This window comes from Lepidochelys kempii, chromosome 15, assembly GCF_965140265.1.
Source record: "Lepidochelys kempii isolate rLepKem1 chromosome 15, rLepKem1.hap2, whole genome shotgun sequence".
Lineage (NCBI taxonomy): Eukaryota > Metazoa > Chordata > Testudines > Cheloniidae > Lepidochelys > Lepidochelys kempii.
This window is the reverse complement of record NC_133270.1, coordinates 12,085,860-12,104,846: the sequence shown is the minus strand read 5'-3', so window position 1 is coordinate 12,104,846 and position 18,987 is coordinate 12,085,860. Positions and strand designations below refer to the sequence as shown.

Here is an 18,987-nt window from a genome sequence, read left to right as displayed (position 1 = left end):
GTCTGGGCCCTCGATCTACACGCACAAGTATTTAGGCAAGTATAAAATCCACTTTTAACTGAAGAGACCCGAATCAATGCAAATTCTCTTATGAACATGTTCACTTTGTTATATGCATTGAATTATCTTTCCTTTCTGTAAACAAGTTAAATCATGCCAGGTGTTTGTGGAAGCAATGATGTCATCAGAGCCTTTTATGGCAGGGTGTTTTATGAGTCACTTTGCTCTTACTCCATATTTGTATGTCTCCCTTACTGCTCAGAGGAGCAACGAGGGATTTGTAATCTGTCACATCTGAAACTTGATTGTAGCACATGGCTGGAGCACAGATCCTGAGCATTAGTTATCATCTGAATGCTTTAATTCACTGTATATCATTTGAACTCAGCTCTTCAGAGCAAGCAATACAAATGTCAGATGTGTTTCCTGCCTTCATGTTGTTTTTTAGAAAGATCTTCACAGTGGAGGGAGTTCATAAACACGTGAGGATCACATTCCAGTTAGTAAGTGAATTATCCCAGACAAGAACCTGTGGCCAAACAACATTTTCTTCTGAACAAAATAAATTAAATTATTTTGCATACACTACAAGATGTTTCCTAATTTATGATCATCCAATATATACAGTTGAAGCCAAGATCTCAGAAGAAGAGATTAGACTTTATATGGATGGTGAACATTCAGAATTAAATGAGACAGGATGAAAATTTGTATCATAAAAGATAAAATACTCATGCTTCAGGGCATGAGCCAACCACTAACTGACAGGGCTGGGAAGAAACAGATGTTCCATAATTTTTCACAACAGAGTTTTTTAGTGCCCTTCCCTGAAGCATCTGGTACTGACCACTGTCAGTGATAGGATGCTGAATTTGATGGACCATTTGTGTGATCTAGTGTGTAATTCCTATGTAAAAATGTAATCCAGGATCTATTTTTTTAATTTGGAAACCCTGAAGTGTATTCCTTTCTGCCTGTCTGAGAACATTCAGACAAAAGATTATTTTTGTTCTCTGAGTATTCTTGTAGACACTGACTTTCTTTCTAAGACAACTTTACTGTAAACAGAGCACAGATTTGGATCTGCATTTAAAAGAGAATTAGTTTGACATTTCAAGGGATGTCTATAGAATGTCTCTCTTCAGTAAGAAGACTGAACATAGTTAGCTAGATGTTGGAAGTAGTGCACACAGGTGGGCTCTTTTTCACTTTTGGTGGGCCTATCCACTGCTTCAAACACCCTGGAAGGAAATATTAGTCTAGTTCAAGCATACTGCTATCCTTTATCTACTCATTGACATATCTTTTGGGGGAGAGTGGAGGGCCCTGCATTCTCAATCTTAAAATTACATTAGCTACTATGGGACTTTCAAACTGTGTTTTATAGACCACCAGTGGTCAATTCTTTCCAGTGGTCCAATGAATGAAACATTTTGAGAACGATACAGTGGTGGATCAGGGTGTTGTGATGAGAGGAGCACAGAGAGGATCACTCCTTTACAAATTGGCCTGCAGAAAGGAAATACTGGAGAAGCACTGAGCTACTGCATGCATTTAATCTATGCTGCTAGTCACACAATTGCCCTAAAAATAGGTTGCTCCTAATCTAGAATGCTGGTGATGTCAGAAGCATGATGTTGCAGTTACAGGTAAGGCTTACTGACTCTACATGACACAAAAAAGAGGTGCTGCTAAGTCTGAGACCTATTACTGATGCATTTTTGTGCTTCCAGCAGCTAGTGACCTTCCGTGTTGGACTTTCTCAGCTACTATGTGCTGGACAGTTTACAAGACGTATCCGATCCGGTTCTGTTTCCTCTTTTAGTTTTCTGTCCTTCACTACAATGAGATGCTCTGTTGAGGACTGCAAGTAAATATCTAGAAATCGCAACTCAATGCTTCATATTAACAAATGACATGTAATATAGAAATCTGTGCTGAGATAAAGCCAGTTTCTTTAACTTAACTACAGTGTTCCACACTGTACAATATTTACTAGAGCTTTTCAAATGTTTGCTTCTCATTAAAAAGGACATTTTTAAAGTGGCTTTGATTTTAAAAATGACATTTGTAATCAATAATGTAGTGTAATTGCTTAGGGAATTAAAAATACTGTTATTTGTAAATGTTTATTATGTCCCCTGCAAAATTTCATAAAACACTTAAAACTTTGTCCTACAGCCTGATTGAGAGAACACAATAAAATGGCAACACCACTTTGAGTCTATTTTTTTAAAAAATGACAGGAAAGGAGACAATGGGACTAGCCAGAGGGCTGTGAGAAGGAGAAGATGAGTGCGGAAATAAGAAGAAAAAGTGGCCCAAGGGAAAATGCAAGTTCTCAGAGGACAATGGATCAATACTGAAGTTAACTATGCAATTCCAATGACAGCAAGTTACATTTTGTAACACTTCTTTCACATAGTCTTAGATGTCCCTGTGACGTGCCCAGGCTACAGTCCGGACTAATGAGTGGCTTGTGTCAACCCTGCCTTCTAACCTGGGGTGCCCTTTACAGTCCTTTGCTGCTGTAACCTCCAGTCTGGACTGCACACAAACAGTCTCTGGCAGGCAAGTCATGCCCAGCTAGCTCTGCGAGTGTTGCAGCCAGCCAGCCACACCTTGGCTCTTACCAGCATTGGTTATGCTGCAGGGTGACTCCAACACACTCACGGTCTTAGATTTCCCCCAGAAATGTATGCCTGGTATTGCCCAGACCTCTGCTGAACAATAAAAATTCATATAAAGTCTGCATTTCTTTAACAAAATAATACACATACACTTTGTTACCCCAAATGGAGTTTCCCAAACATTTCAGTTTAAACACACTGGATTAGATATAACAATAGAACGAGTTTATCAACTACAAAGAGAGAGAAGATTATAACAATAGTGTGTAGGGTGTGGACACAGGAGTACATTCTGTTACAAACCTTAAGTGTTACTATTCACTGCTCCAAATGTATCTGGTAGACTGGACAAATCACAGCACTACTGCTGCACAAAGTAAGTTACCTTTGAAGTGCCAGTATTTCAGTGGAAAGTTAAGAGTTCAAGGGATGCCACTGCATTTGTCAGCAGCATAGAAGCTGCAGGAGCTGCCAGCTCACCCTCCCCATCCATTGTTTGTACAGTCAGGTGTAAGGAATTCACTTCTTTCACTTTAAGATTGCTCTAATTTGCAAGCATCACCCCTACAAATGTTCACTAATTATTTCTCTTTCCTTTTCTTTTCACTTCTCTAGTCCCCTGATCTTTTCTGGTATAACTTGGTCTCCTAAGGGGAAAAAAAAGAAATTTCAGTCTGGATTTTTCAGTCTTCTGTAAACCAGTCTCTTTTCTGCTGACACTAGCATCGCTTGACTTCAGTGAAGCCTTTGGGATGGAGAAGCAGCCCATCTTCCTAGATCATATTCTTAACTGTGCAGTTTTCTTTAGTACCTTCTCATCATGGTAGCAGTCCTGTCAAGCTGCTCTGTCTTGGAGCAGAGACTGAACCTCCATCACGGAACACTTGACATAGCAGATGAATATTAGTAGTGAAAAGAGCCAAAGTACTTGCACAAAAGTAAATAAGTAAAATGAAATATTTTTTAAAAACCCGTCTAAACAGAAATTGTGGAACTAGCTGTGATTCCTCAACTCAAGAAGTCATTACTTCTTGTTACAGTCCAGCCAGCAGCCTCTTTCTACAGACTGTAGGTTCTTTTAGGAGAGACCTTGTGTTCCTACTTTGTTTGTCAAGCTCCAAGCCCACTATTTGGACTATATAAGATGCTCTGTGCAACCCCAGCCAACTCACTGTAACAGAAGGAGACAAGATGGTGGGTGTGACACATATTTTGCACTCAGAGCCTCAATAGCAAGGGCCTCCACCAATGGCGAGCCATGAAGAGGAAAAAGTGCAGTTGATTAAAGATGACTGAGTCAAAGAAGATCAATAAACATTAACTGGCAGACACAAACTCAAAAGTCAATGAAAATGGGGCAAACAGTCAAATAGATCAATGCCATATGAAGAGACGAGAAGTGCAGGATGCAAACACAGAGACATGGGACATTAATTTTGATATGTAGCAAAAGACATATGTAAGGTTGCAGGTAGAGTAATGCTACTGGAGATAGCAAAAGCGCTAGGCTAGTACTCAAGAAGGAAGGCATGAGAGAGAGACGGAAACAGGAGAGAAAAGATGATGGGATAGCACGAGGCAGAAAGAGATGCATGGCAAATATTTGGCAGAAAGGAATTAAGAAGAGTTGATGAATGGACAAACACAAACAGAAAACAGGCATGAGAGGAAAAGCATTAAGAGAAAAGTAATAACAGACAGAAGGAAAATGAAAGTGACTGATTGCTTGTCATGGCTTATATCAGAGCTGAGTGTGCTATATGAGAAGCATGTTTGTCTTATGAAATGTTAATGCCTAGATTGTGACCCTTACCTGAGGAACAGCAGTATGATTGTGGATGAAAACTACACACAGGGCCTGGAAGCAGGAGGAATGTAGAGCTTTTAACTTCCGTTCCTCACTATATTTATTTTTACATTTTGCATTCAGCATGCCATCTGATCAGGGAAGACTAAGTCTGCGGAAGAGAAGAATGAGGGGGGATTTGATAGCTGCTTTCAACTACCTGAAAGGGGGTTCCAAAGAAGATGGATCTAGACTGTTCTCAGTGGGAGCAGATGACAGAATGAGGAGTAATGGTCTCAAGTTGCAGAGGGGGAGGTTTAGGTTGCATATTAGGAAAAACTTTTTCACTAGGAGGGTGGTGAAACACTGAAATGCGTTACCTAGGGAGGTGGTGGAATCTCCTTCCTTAGAAGTTTTTAAGGTCAGGCTTGACAAAGCCCTGGCTGGGATGATTTAGTTGGGGATTGGTCTTCCTTTGAGCAGGGGGTTGAACTAGATGCCCTCCTGAGGTCCCTTCCAACCCTGATATTTTATGATTCTATCTGCTTGCAGGTCAAAACCTCCTCTGACATTGAAACCCCCAATTTTGCACATAGTTATTTGCATGGCAGACCTACATTTGCAAATATTAGGAAGTTTTTGGCTATCCTACTCTCATGTGCCAGTGGGCTTATGGGGAGATTTTTCTCATGAACAACTAAGGGGGCAGTTTTAAAGGCTGTTTTTTGAAAGTTTGTCTCTTACTACACAACTTACTTCAAAAGACCTTCAAAACATGTGCAGGCAGATTTTTGGGATCAGACCGGTGAGAGAAATATGTAGGTCAGCCCCCACAGGTTATATTTTAGGCTGCTCTCAGTTATTCCTGCAGGATCAGTTCTCTCGGGACCAAGCTGCCAGCCAGGAGATCTTGGCACACAAAGCACTCCGTGCTATATCCCCACTGTTCTCCAGCCCACCCCCAACACAGCTCTATGGCAAAGGAGCCAAAAGTCAGTGAGAGTCAGCGATACAGACTTTATTCCTTCATGAAGAGAATCTCTAACTGGCCCATTAGAGAAGCCAGTCATCCCTTTTGTTCCATCATTGGGCCAGAATCTGGTCATGAGTTTCTTTCTCCTCGTGCCGGAAAAAGAGAGAGAAAATAGGTTAAAGAAAGGAAAATGCAAATCATGCTTAATTACAATATCATGCCTTGGCAACATGACACCCCACTGCAGTCACACTGATCTATGGCATTATGGAAGACATGTATATGCTCTCCCCACATCACTGTCCTGTCACAATACACAATTCCAAGCTTAAAACATCACTTATTTGTAGCCTTCAACATAATTTTTATGATTCCAATTTTCATTTTTTCCAACTTAATCATTTTTGTATTCCTACAGCAACTGGCTTCCAAATGTAGCAAAGGTAGCAAAAGCTTTAACAACATCACTGTCACGGCTTCTTCTGCATTAGGAGAGTAAAGTCCAGTAAGTAATGACATATGAAATTACTCAATGTCAGCAAAACCTCAGAAGTAGAGTAGAGGTTATTCTGTTCTATACATTGATAAAGGGCCATATTCTTAGGCTTGACTGTGAACTCAAGGAGTTTTTCCCATGGGTTAACAAAAGGTCATTGAAATCCTTTTCTAGCTGTACTTGCGGGAAAGATCCCTTTATCCCTGAATAAGGAGACAGCCTTTTTGCTTCTCATACTTCCTTATCCAACTACATATGAATCACTTCAAATGGAGCCACTTTTCTCTTAGCAACCAAAGAACTGTCTTAGCAACCAGACGCTGAGGATTTTGTTTCCACATAGTTACTGGTGGACAATGGGTTCTCTTCTGCTTGCTAGTTTTCCATGGCAATGCTGTTAGTAATGTTGGCTTAGTATTATCTAAGAAACAGAACACTTAAGAGTCAGCCACTCAGCCCTCACAGAGAACTGGCTTGCTGGGCAGATCACAGCTGTGCTGTAGCCCAGTAAGATTCTCCTCTCTAGGACGTAGCGAAGTGCTGACGGCTGGGAAGCTCAAAGCCCCGTTTCTACCAGTATAAATTTTTGCAAGGAATGGTGTAAGGGAGCACACAGCTATTCCACTTTTGTAATCTCTCAGCAGGAGTTATTATAGGGAAAAATATTGCACTTGTGGATATGGGAAACATCAGAGCAACTGTAACTTGAGCCTCACCTGGGTTGAAATCATTGTAGGAACAGCCATGAGCTGTGGCAGTAGATAATTTGTTGCCTCTTAGCAAATGACGCTGGAGAGAATAAGGTTGAAGGGAATGACTCTGCAAGAAAATACATTTGAGAAAACTATAAACTGCTTACAGTTTGCAAACAGGTGAAATTTGCCAAATAAATCCTGGGGAAATGTTGGAGGAGTGCTGGTACGGTGCCCACAGTTACAACAGTCTCCATCTCTCAACACCACACTATTGTAGGGACAGAAATAGCTGGGTACATTTTGATCATGGTAGCAAATTTCAAAATGTTGATTGAAACATTAAATGGCTTAGCACTTTCAGTCCAAGTTTCCTTTCTGTCTCCACCTGCAGGTGCTGTTGGCATAGTGGAAAGCAATTTGATTTCTTCACTTGTTCTTAAACTGAAAACTGAAATGGATGAAATCCAAGAGTTGATACTGGACACGCTCTCTGGCTGCCTATGTGTAGAGGCTTTTGAAGCTCTAGCAACAGGCGCTGTTCCCATTCTGAAGGAAAAGCTCACTCATCCATCAGTGGCCATCAGGAGCAAAGCTGCCCGTGCCCTTTTGGGAATTAGGTAACGGAAAGAAAGAACTATGCACATGGGTTGTTCCAAGACAATATTTATCTACTGATTGAGTCCCATGCACTAGTTTGCAGTTGTACCACCTTACACTTTAAACTTGTCTCATCTCACATTGCAGCGTAACATCAGGCTAGATGTATACATGGACTTAGCTGCTCTGGTGTTGGCGATTCAGTAGATGGCACACTTTCCCCTCCACCCCCCACACCTGCCGCCTATGTTAGCAGTGAGCTAATGCCCCTGCATGGTGCTAAGCAGTGCAGCACTGCTGGAAGTACCATTTTGTATAAGAGACAGTGTAGAACCAAAATCCTGATAATTTATGATCACAAAATCGATCCCATAATAACTTTTTGCAAGAGGAGGAATGTTAAAATAAACTAAATTATTTTTTGCCTACCTAAATTTTCATTTGGATACAGCATTCTTCATTTCCTGTTATAAACTTTGTCGTATTTCTTACTATGTACTGTTAAATAGTTGCTGTATTTCATCCTAGAGTAGCTGTATTTCAATGGATAAAACATCCCTGTGTATACTTTGTATATCAGTTCGTTAAGTTGGTAAAGCATTTCACAATCCTTGGAGTAAAATATACAATATAAATGCAATATAAATGTTGTTAATAGAACACTGCAGTATGGTGAAGGATAACACAGTTGGTCACTATGATGTAATACAGTTCAATATAATAATCCTCCATGGAAATGGCATCATTGTTTTTGAAAACTACCATGCTAAGTTCAGCCCAAACAGATGCTGAACAGGGAGCTACAATATGGCAGATCTTCTTAAACAAATGAGATCTGTGCACTGAGGATCATACTGTGGCTCTTCATTTAAGACTTAAATTCATCATCCACAGAGTACACCAATAAGAGTTTTTAGTGAATCAAACCCAAGAGTTCAACTACAAGCCTGCATCAAGGCAAGGACCTTGTATTTTATGTTATTTGTACGGTGACCAGACAGCAAGTGTGAAAAATCGGGACGGGGGTGGGAGGTTATTGGAGCCTATATAAGAAAAAGACCCAAAAATCGGGCCTGTCCCTAGAAAATCGGGACGTCTGGTCACCCTAGTTATTTGTGAGGCACCGCATTTAAGATTTAGAATATTAGACAATATGAACACTTGGTTTCTGGCTTTTAAAGGCAAATGGCTGTGGAAATACTAGGCACTCAACCCCAGTGCTCACTGCTCGTATCACCAAAATACCTCAATGAGTATTGAGGTATTATATAGAATCATAGGACCGGAAGGGACCTCAAGAGGTCATCTACTCCAGTGCCCTGCATTCATGGCAGGACTAAATATTATCTAGACTATCCCTGACAGGTGTTTGTCTAATCTGCTCTTAAAAATCTCCAATGACAGAGATTCTTCAACCTCCCAAGGCAATTTATTTCGGTGCTTAACCACCCTGACAGTTAGGAAGCTTTTCCTAATGTCAGCCTTAACAGCCCTTTTTGCAATATAAGCTCATTCCTTCTTGTCCTATCCTCAGAGGTTAAGGAGAATTTTTTCCCCTCCTCCTTTTAACAACCTTTTATGTACTTAAACTGTTATGGCCCCCCGCCCACCTCAGTCTTCTCTTCTCCAGACCCAGTGTTTTCAATCTCCCCTCAAAGGTCATGTTTTCTAGACCTGTAATAATTTTTGTTGCTCTTCTCTGGACTTTCTCCAATTTGTCCACATCTTTCCTGAAATGTGGCACCCAGAATTGGACACAATACTCCAGTTGAGGCCTAATCAGTCTAGAGTAGAGCTGAAGCATTACTTCTCGTGTCTTGCTTATAACATTCCTGATAATACATCCCAGAATGATGTCTGCTTTTTTTTTCCCAGTAGCGTAACACTGTTCACTCATATTTAGCTTGTGATCCACTATGACCCCCAGATCCCTGTCCACAGTACTCCATCCTAGGCAGTCATTTCCCATTTTGTATGTGTGCAACTGATTATTCCTTCCTAAGTGGAGTACTTTGCATTTATCTTTATTGAATTTCATCCTATTTACTTCAGACCATTTCTTGAGAACATTTTGAATTTTAATCCTAACCGACAAGCACTTGCAACCCCGTCCGCAAACTTTATAAATGTATCTCTATGCCAGGGGTCTCAAAGTCCCAGTCCATGGGTCACATGTGGCACGAGAACCTCCCCACTGCAGCCCGCAGAAACTTTTTAAAAAGTTCTTTCATCCAGCCCTCATGGCTGCTGGCGGGGTCAGGGGACAGAAGGGGAGCGGACTGGAGAGATTTACATGCCCCTACCCCAACGTTACTCCATCCTGCTGCTCCTGGGACCCTCCCAGGGGTTGCATTTGGCAATGTGTCGTTCACCTCAGTCAGCTCCGCTCTCTGCGAGCGGTTCCCTATCCCTGCTGTTGCTGGCAGAGCCACAGAGGACAGACCCACGCAGCCACACTGCCTGCTACAAGCGCCGCCCCCCCATAGCTCCCAATTGGCTGGGGGAGAGGGACAGAGATACCATTACTAGTTGTTGGGCAGAGTCATCCATGCAGGCAGTGTCACTAGTCGCCGGTCAGAGTCAGCCGGGGCAGCACATGAGGCCAAGGGAGTGAGGAAAAAGGGTGGGAAACGGGCTGGGAGGTGGTGTGAACACCATCTTCAGTGACATTATTGGCCTGCTCAGAGGATTTGAGGACTGGTACTGGCCCTAAGGTAAATTGACTTTGAGACCCCTGCTCTGTGCCATTCTCTAAATCACTGATGAAGATACTGAACAGAACTGGACCCAGAACAGATCCTTGAGGGAACCCACTTGATATGCCCTTGTAGCTTGACTGTGAACCACTGATAACTACTCTCTGGGAGCAGTTTTCCAACCAGTTATGCATCCATCTAAAAGTAGCTCCATCTAGGTTGCATTTCCCTAGTTTGTTTATGAGAAGGTCACGCGAGACAGTATTAAAAGCTTCACTAACATCAAGATATACCACGTCTACTGCTTCCCCCCTATCCACAAGGCTTGTTACCCTGTCAAAGAAAGCTATCAGGTTGGTTTGACACAATTTGTTCTTGACAAATCCATGCTGACTGTTACTTATCACCTTATCTTCTAGATATTTGCAAATTGCTTAATTATTTGCTCCATGATCTTTCCGGGCACAGAAGTTAACCTGACTAGTCTATAATTCCCCAGGTTGTCCTTATTTCCCTTTTTATAGATTGGCACTATATTTGCCCTTTTCCAGTCTTCTGGAATCTTTCCCATCTTCCATGACTGTTCAAAGATAATTGCTAATGGCTCAGATATCCCCTCAGTCAACTCCTTGAGTATTCTAGGATGCATTTCATCAGGCCCTGGTGACTTATTTTAGCCTCTGATCCTACTCATTTTCACTGGCATTTACTACGTTAGATGTCCAGTCACTACCAACCTTTTTGGTAATAACTGAAACAAAAAAAGTCATTTAACACTTCTGCCATTTCCACATTTTCTGTTATTGTTCCCTCCCCCAATTGCGTAACGGGACTATTTTGTCCTTGGTCTTCCTTTTGCTTCTAATATATTTGTAGAATGTTTTCTTGTTACCCTTTACCTCTCTAGCTAGTTTAATCTTATTTTGTGCCTTGGCCTTCCTAATTTTGTCCCTACATACTTGTGTAATTTGTTTATATTCATCCTTTGTAATTTGACCTAATTTTCACTTTATGTCGGACTCTTTTTTGAGTTTCAGATCATTGAAGATTTCCTGGTTAAGCCAGGGTGGTCTTTTGCCATACTTCCTATCTCTCCTATGCATTGAGCATGTAGTTTCAACACTAACCACTCTGCCACGAACTGACCTCTCCCCTGTCCAGTTTGTAGCTCTAGCATGGGTGTTTAAAGTGCCCTCTAACATTCAGAATAATTTGGCTCCAAACAGAACAGAAGAGAATTCTGCATCAGCATTCTTGTTATGAAATGAAGGGGGGGCATGGTAGGTGACTGTAGTCAGTTGTACATGTACAACTCACATGACTGGAGTACTGTCATGGGATGGATATAAACTGTTCAGGAAGCACAGGCAGGGCAGAAAAGGTGGGGGAGTAGCACTGTATGTAAGGGAGCAGTATGGCTGCTCAGAGCTCCGGTATGAAACTGCAGAAAAACCTGAGTGTCTCTGGATTAAGTTTAGAAGCGTGAGCAACAAGGGTGATGTAGTGGTGGGAGTCTGCTATAGACCACCGGACCAGGGGGATGAGGTGGATGAGGCTTTCTTCCGGCAACTCACAGAAGTTACTAGATTGCAGGCCCTGGTTCTTATGGGACACTTCAATCACCCTGATATCTGCTGGGAGAGCAATACAGCGATGCACAGTCAATCCAGGAAGTTTTTGGAAAGGGTAGGGGACAATTTCCTGGTGCAAGTGCTGGAGGAACCAGCTAGGGGCAGAGCTCTTCTTGACCTGCTGCTCACAAACCGGGAAGAATTAGTAGGGGAAGCAAAAGTGGATGGGAACCTGGGAGGCAGTGACCATGAGATGGTTGAGTTCAGGATCCTGACACAGGGAAGAAAGGAGAGCAGCAGAATACGGACCCTGGACTTCAGAAAAGCAGACTTTGACAACCTCGGGGAACTGATGGACCCCCTGGGAGAATAACATGAGGGGGAAAGGAGTCTAGGAGAGCTGGCTGTATTTTAAAGAATCCTTATTGAGGTTGCAGGGACAAACCATCCCGATGTGTAGAAAGAATAGTAAATATGGCAGGCAACCAGCTTGGCTTAACAGTGAAATCCTTGCTGATCTTAAACACAAAAAAGAAGCTTACAAGAAGTGGAAGATTGGACAAATGACCAGGGAAGAGTATAAAAATATTGCTCTGGCATGCAGGAGTGAAATCAGGAAGGCCAAATCATACCTGGAGTTACAGCTAGCAAGAGATATTAAGAGTAACAGGAAGGGTTTCTTCAGGTATGTTAGCAACAAGAAGAAAGTCAAGGAAAGTGTGGGCCCCTTACTGAATGAGGGAGGCAACCTAGTGACAGAGGCTGTGGAAAAAAACGAATGTACTTAATGCTTATTTTGCCTCTGTCTTCACGAACAAGGTCAGCTCCCAGACTGCTGCACTGGGCAGCACAGCATGGGGAGAAGGTGACCAGCCCTCTGTGAAGAAAGAAGTGCTTCGGGACAATTTAGAAAAGCTGGACAAGCACAAGTCCATGGGGCCGGATGTGCTGCGTCCGAGAGTGCTAAAGGAGTTGGTGGATGTGATTGCAGAGCCATTGGCCATTATCTTCGAAAACTCATGGCAATCGGGGGAGGTCCCGGATGACTGGGAAAAAGGCTAATGTAGTGCCCATCTTTAAAAAAAAAAGGAGGATCCTGGAAACTACAGGCCAGTCAGCTTCACCTCAGTCCCTGGAAAAATCATGGAGCAGGTCCTAAAGGAATCAATTCTGAAGCACTTAGAGGAGAAGAAAGTGATCAGGAACAGTCAGCATGGATTCACCAAGGGCAAGTCATGCCTGACTAATCTAATTGCCTTCTATGATGAGATAACTGGCTCTGTGGATGAGGGGAAAGCAGTGGATGTGTTTTTCCTTGACTTTAGCAAAGCTTTTGACACGGTGTCCCACAGTATTCTTGCCAGCAAGTTAAAGAAGTATGGGCTGGATGAATGGACTATAAGGTGGATAGAAAGGTGGATAGATTGTCGGGCTCAACGGGTAGTGATCAATGGCTCCATGTCTAGTTGGCAGCCGGTATCAAGTGGAGTGCCCCAAGGGTCGGTCCTCGGGCCGGTTTTGTTCAATATCTTCATTCACGATCTGGAGGATGGTGTGGATTGCACCCTCAGCAAGTTTTCAGATGACACTAAACTGGGAGGAGAGGTAGATACACTGGAGGGTAGGGATAGGATACAGAGGTCCCTAGACAAATTAGAGGATTGGGCCAAAAGAAATCTGATGAAGTTCAACAAGGACAAGTGCAGAGTCCTGCACTTAGGAGGGAAGAACCCAATGCACCGCTACAGACTAGTGACCGAATGGCTAGGCAGCAGTTCTGCAGAAAAGGACCTAGGTGTTACAGTGCACGAGAAGCTGGATATGAGTCACCAGTGTGCCGTTGTTGCCAAGAAGGCCAATGGTATTTTGGGCTGTATAAGTAGGGGCATTGCCAGCAGATTGAGGGACATGATCATTCCCCTCTATTCGACATTGGTGAAGCCTCATCTGGAGTACTGTGTCCAGTTTTGGGGCCCACACTACAAGAAGGATGTGGAAAAATTGGAAAACGTCTAGCGGAGGGCAACAAAAATGACTAGGGGACTGGAACACATGACTTATGAGAAGAGGCTGAGGGAACTGGGATTGTTTAGTTTGCGGAAGAGAAGAATGAGGGGGGATTCGATAGCTGCTTTCAACTACCTGAAAGGGGGTTCCAAAGAGGATGGATCTAGACTGTTCTCAGTGGGAGCAGATGACAGAACGAGGAATAATGGTCTCAAGTTGCAGTCGTGGAGGTTTAGGTTGGATATTAGGAAAAACCTTTTCACTAGGAGTGTGTTGAAGCACTGGAATGCGTTACCTAGGGAGGTGGTGGAATCTCCTTCCTTAGAAGTTTTTAAGGTCAGGCTTGACAAAGCCCTGGCTGGGATGATTTAGTTGGGGATTGGTCCTGCTTTGAGCAGGGGGTTGGACTTGATGACCTCCTGAGGTCCCTTCCAACCCTGATATTCTGTGATTCTATGATTGTTGACATAGGTTCAAGAAAGCACTTTAACCTTCTCTCTTCCTCAGTGTCCCTCTGGAAGGAAAAAATGTTGTGTGGGATGAAGAGGTTATCCCAGTGCTGGTCAGCCTGTTGGAGGATTCAGATCCCGAGGTCCAAGCCAATGCAGCAGGAGCACTGATGAATGCCACCATTACGACCCAAGGTGAGAGAAGCAGCTCCTGCTGGGATACTTCCTGTAAAGCAGAGAATTCTTCGTTCAGCTATCAGACTAGTGCCATTTGATCAGCTGACAGTTTTATTTCATAACTTTCCAAGATAAATTTAAAAAAATCTAGGTTCAGATAATGCTAAAGTTGTTGCAGAAACTAGTAAAAACAGGACATTTCATTAGGTCTGTCCCTCAGCTACTTTTTTCACCCATAGTGTCTAGGTATTGCAATATAGTTGGTTTGATCTACCTCCACTGGCTCAGGGAAATGTATGTCAGATCTACTTGTGCCTGGGGAAGATTCACTCTGGCAGAGGGCAAGTAATGGTTATAACGCCACCCTCCCTCAAAGATGCTATTAGGAGGAAGCCTTAAGTTCAGGTCAGAGTCCCACAACCAGCAACTGCCCTGGGAATGCTTTGAACCTGCAATCCTTAGCTGAGAGCAGGAGTGCCTACGTTTTCCATTACTTTCCTGTAGTTTTGTGTGTGCTTAAAAGGTACCGTTTCCCCCAACAACCGGGGGGGGAGTGGGAATTGGAGAAGTGCATAAGTTCTCATCAAAGTCAGATACATGACTTTGAAAACACGAATGGGTAACTTTTCAGTGTGCTGAATGTGTAATTGGACATACAAGAATCCTTAATAACAGTAATTGTGTTTCAATCCTCTGCCTACCATTGCAAATGGTCCCCTTGCTCTGGAAGATAATACAGGAGTGGATCTAAGTATTTACTTAGACGGTCTTAGAAAAGAAAAGAATGTAGGGTGTTCCTGAAGACATTTGCCCTGAGACATTTTTTCTTATCGTTTGATGTCTCTTGAGATCGAAGTGATTCTTTTCAAAGTAAAATAAATAAAATGTGGAAAGTAGGGGGAGTTAACTAAAGTAGTGGGATTGCTCTCTTAAGAATAAAAAATTGAGGTTTATTGTGGTCTCTAATAGAGATGGGCTGAACCAAAACCCACAACTCTCAGCACTACCAAACACTGAAGTGTTCAAAATCTAGAACCAGAGCTGGAGATAGAGCTAGATCTCTTTGTAGTGTGTGGTCACGGCTGTTTATTAACAGGTTCAGGCTTGTTAAGTGGTTATTTGATTATAGTCAATAACAAATTTTAAGTCTAATTATTTCTTGCTCAGGGAAATTTGCAGCTCTTAATGCAGATGCCATTCCACCTTTACTGAAGCTGGTCAATGATGAAACCAGCAAAGTACGCTTGAATGCAATCAAAGCCCTAACCATACTGTCTGAGGCACCTGAGGGTCGCAAGACACTACTGAATCATGTGGACCTCTTTCGAGGGCAGTTGAATGACTCCAGCGAGGCTGTAAGCAGAGCAGCAAAAATTGCCATCAAAGTCATCGAATGGAAACCTTAAACCCAGGGCATCATGAAGCAATAAAATAGCAGCAAAACCCCTGCACATTGTGTGACAGACTTTTTCTCAAATGTTCTGTATTAAATCCCTACCTGTTTTAGCACATCAAGAGTTTTACTTCACCTACAACTGCTCCTCAGTATTTCTGCCCATAGAAATCTATAGGGAACAGTGTGGTCTTGGGGTTAGAATAGGGAACAGGGAGTCCCTGAAATATTTACTTTATTACTCCAGTATGGCCATTCTGTGTAACTATCTTTTACCTATGATAAGTGAAGGTACTATAGCTGGGGGTTACATCCCACACTGTACCTTCTCTGTCCTTCTTCAAGGCACCAAACTGTATGGCAAGTAAATGTTGCAGTCCCTCAGATTCTAGAACTTTAAAACCCACTCAGGGGTTCATTTTTCCTAGAGCTCAGTAACATTTTGTAAAGGAGTCAAACCACTCATGCCCTCTCATTGAGCTCCTTGGCATAAGCCAAAGGGAATCAACCTATCTTGGAGCATCCTAACATTCCCTGAAAGAGATGTCACATCTTCAGAGCCCCCTAGCATCTTCTGCAGGGGCTGCCCAATCCTGGAGCTCTTTGATTGTTTATGCTTCTGCAGGTGATTTTTCTGTGACATCTCTTGAGTGGAGACTACCATCCACTATGGTACTATGTATCTTCTGAAGGCTCCATGTCTTTCAGGATCTCCATGATGTTCTTTGATGAAGCCTAACCCCTTCTTAATAGTTCAGTCCATTTTCTGAAGGGGCGAGGAAGGCCGGTTACATAGATACACCTAACTGGACATTATTCAGCTAATAAAGCCCGACTTTTCAGTGCAAACATCACAGATAGTCCATAGTCCAATGGTATCGTCCATAAGCAGACTTTCCATCTGTAAGAGGGCATCGACAGTCCTGACAAAGCCCAGGACACTGGGCAGTTCACCCCATGTGGGCCCTCGATACACTCTCCTGGAAGACGTGGCTATCTATGCAGCTCCAGAGTCCATAGTTTTTGTGGCACCAACACTGTTGTGGAAGGTCCCCACTCCATTGATGCAATATTTGCCAGTACCAGGGCCTTGCTGGGAACTGGAGGCTCAGCCTCCATCTCTTTCCTATCCACCTCTGACAGAAACAGGTCCCATCAGCCCCAGTGATGGAACACAAGGACAAATCTATTGGACAAATATGAGTCAGTACTGTCACTCCCTTCAGCTAGCCGACAGAGGTCTATCAGTCATGACATGGCTTCCAGATCAACTCCATTTCCCTGCCTTGTCAAGAGTAATTCTAGACCAGGGACCAGTGGTACCGAGCATGGGGATCACCTCTCTTCCACTATGATCCACCACAGTGGATTTAATCAAGCTCCTGGGATCCATGCTTCCGGGCATCTGAGTATGAGGATCCTGAGTTCCTCACCCAGCAAAGTAGTAATCTCCATGGGAACAGCTGATGGAGGAGGATCAACCAGCACCACCTGCTCTCCAGACAAGGCAGTATCACCAGTCTCTCCCTCGCGTCCAGATGATTGTAACCAGTAGCAGGCCTTCTCAGGAGAATTGCAGCACTCTCCAGACTCCTCTGGAGGAGGTCCAGAATGAAACCCTTAAGCTCCTAGACATATTTCAGGCTACAGCTCTTTTTAAAATGGCACTCATGATTAATGAGGCTATCATGGAATCTCCCAGTGTAGTCTGGCATATGTCTGCATCCGAGCCCCCAGCCCCAAAGCAGGCTGAGAAGCATTTCTTCTCTCCTCCCCCACCCCAGGGGAGTGGAATTTTTCCCTCCTTAACCCCAATTCCCTGGTGATGCACACAGTTACAGAACCAAGTCGGCTATACCAGCCCAAGTCCACTCTCCCGGATAGAGATACCATGCAACTAGACATCTTTGGAAGGAAGCTGTTTTTCTTGGCTAGCTTAGCATTCCGGATAGCAAACTAACATGCTTTAATGTCCAAATATGACTTTTTACATTACAATAAGCTATCAGAATTTGTGAACAAGCTCCCTCAAGAATGTGGACCTCAGTTCCAGGACATCCTGGATGAAAGAAAGCTAGATGCACAAACTTCCCTCCAAGTGCCCCTCGATGTGGCTGACAGCGGCACACTCTAGGGCTACTTCGATAGTCATGAGAAGAGATTCATGGCTACAGGCCTCTAGTTTCCCCAAAGAGATCCAAACCACAATTGAGAACCTCCTATTTAAGACTACCAACTTATTTAGTGACAAGACTGACGAGTCGCTACATACCCTCAGAGACACTTGTGCTACCCTCTGCTCTTAAGGTATTTTTACTCTGACACCCAGGAGAAAGTATTCTAGGATTCCTCCACCTCATCATCATTCATTGCCTCCATCCTTTTTCCATCAGAGGACAGATGCAATGGAGTAGACACCCAGCACCACTGCCCTCCTAAATTCTCTCTAAGCTTTGTGGCAGTGTGGCTGCACAGCAGGCTATCAAGTGCCACGCACTTCAGGTGCCCCTCTCCCCACTGCTCCGCTGCTCCTGCCCTCTGCCTTGGAGCCGCTCCTGGGAGCCTCCTGCTTACTGTGCGGAGCTATGGGGGGGTGCTGATGTCAGGGTGTCCTCTCTCCCCCTGCCCCTGTACCCCATCTCTGCAGATGAGGGGGACGTGACAGGGCTCAGGAGTGGGATGAGGGAGCTTGCTGGTGGCTGCTGCTGTATCTGTTTTGAGTGCCGATCTACTTAAAAGGGCAACATATTTAAAGGGGCAACGCATGTCTCTCTCACACATACAACAGTGTCTGTCTGTCTCTCTTTCTCACACACACACTGTCTTTCACACTCACCTCCTAACACATACTTGTATTGTTGTTGTTGCTGCTTCTTGATACTTCCTGCAATGCACATATATTCTCTGCAATTTTATTCTTTCAAAGTGCTGTTATTTGAGTTTTTTGACTGGTCTATGCATTTAATAATTTGTATTTCTCTCTTATACTTAAATTTAATTCTTTGAGTAGTGAGTTCTAAAATGCCTAACCTGTCCTGGTTGGAGTAATTATCCCTATGGTAACTTTTAAAAAATATATATTGTATCTAGGTTTTTTGTTTTTACTGGTGGCGCACAGCCGCACATTACCTCGATATTGGTACACAACAAAATTCATTCTGCACATTAATGGAAAAAATTAGAGGGAACATTGCTGCCCTCCACTTCTCAGTGTCATCCACCTCCTAGGAAGGTGTTTTGATGTGGTGCCCAAGACTCCACAGTCAGTCTCTAACACCTGCTACCATCCTCTTTGGGGGCCACCTAGCCCATTTTTTCTCCGATGTGGTGTACCATCACAACAAATGGATCCTGAATATTATATCAAAAGGCTATACTCTAGAATTGCTTCCCCCAAAAAAACCCCTCACCTTCCCATCCCTTTTCAGGGACTCCTCTCACAAGAGGATTCTCAAACAAGGGGCGGTCTCCCTTCTTCAGTTGGAGGCAAGAGTCCACCCAACAATCTCACGTAGGC

General features: G+C 43.4%; 1 protein-coding gene across 1 annotated transcript in view; it reads left to right on the top strand.

Annotated features, from left to right (window-relative positions):
* RSPH14 (radial spoke head 14 homolog) overlaps nucleotides 1-16,199 on the top strand; it is a 209,257-nt gene extending 193,058 nt beyond the window's left edge. Inside the window, exons 4-6 of the mRNA XM_073312560.1 lie at nucleotides 6,972-7,197; nucleotides 13,959-14,095; nucleotides 15,245-16,199. Of these exons, the coding sequence (XP_073168661.1) occupies nucleotides 6,972-7,197; nucleotides 13,959-14,095; nucleotides 15,245-15,483 (602 nt within the window). The 3' untranslated portion in view covers nucleotides 15,484-16,199. The remainder of the gene's footprint in view (nucleotides 1-6,971; nucleotides 7,198-13,958; nucleotides 14,096-15,244) is intronic.
* The last annotated feature ends 2,788 nt before the right edge of the window (nucleotides 16,200-18,987 follow it).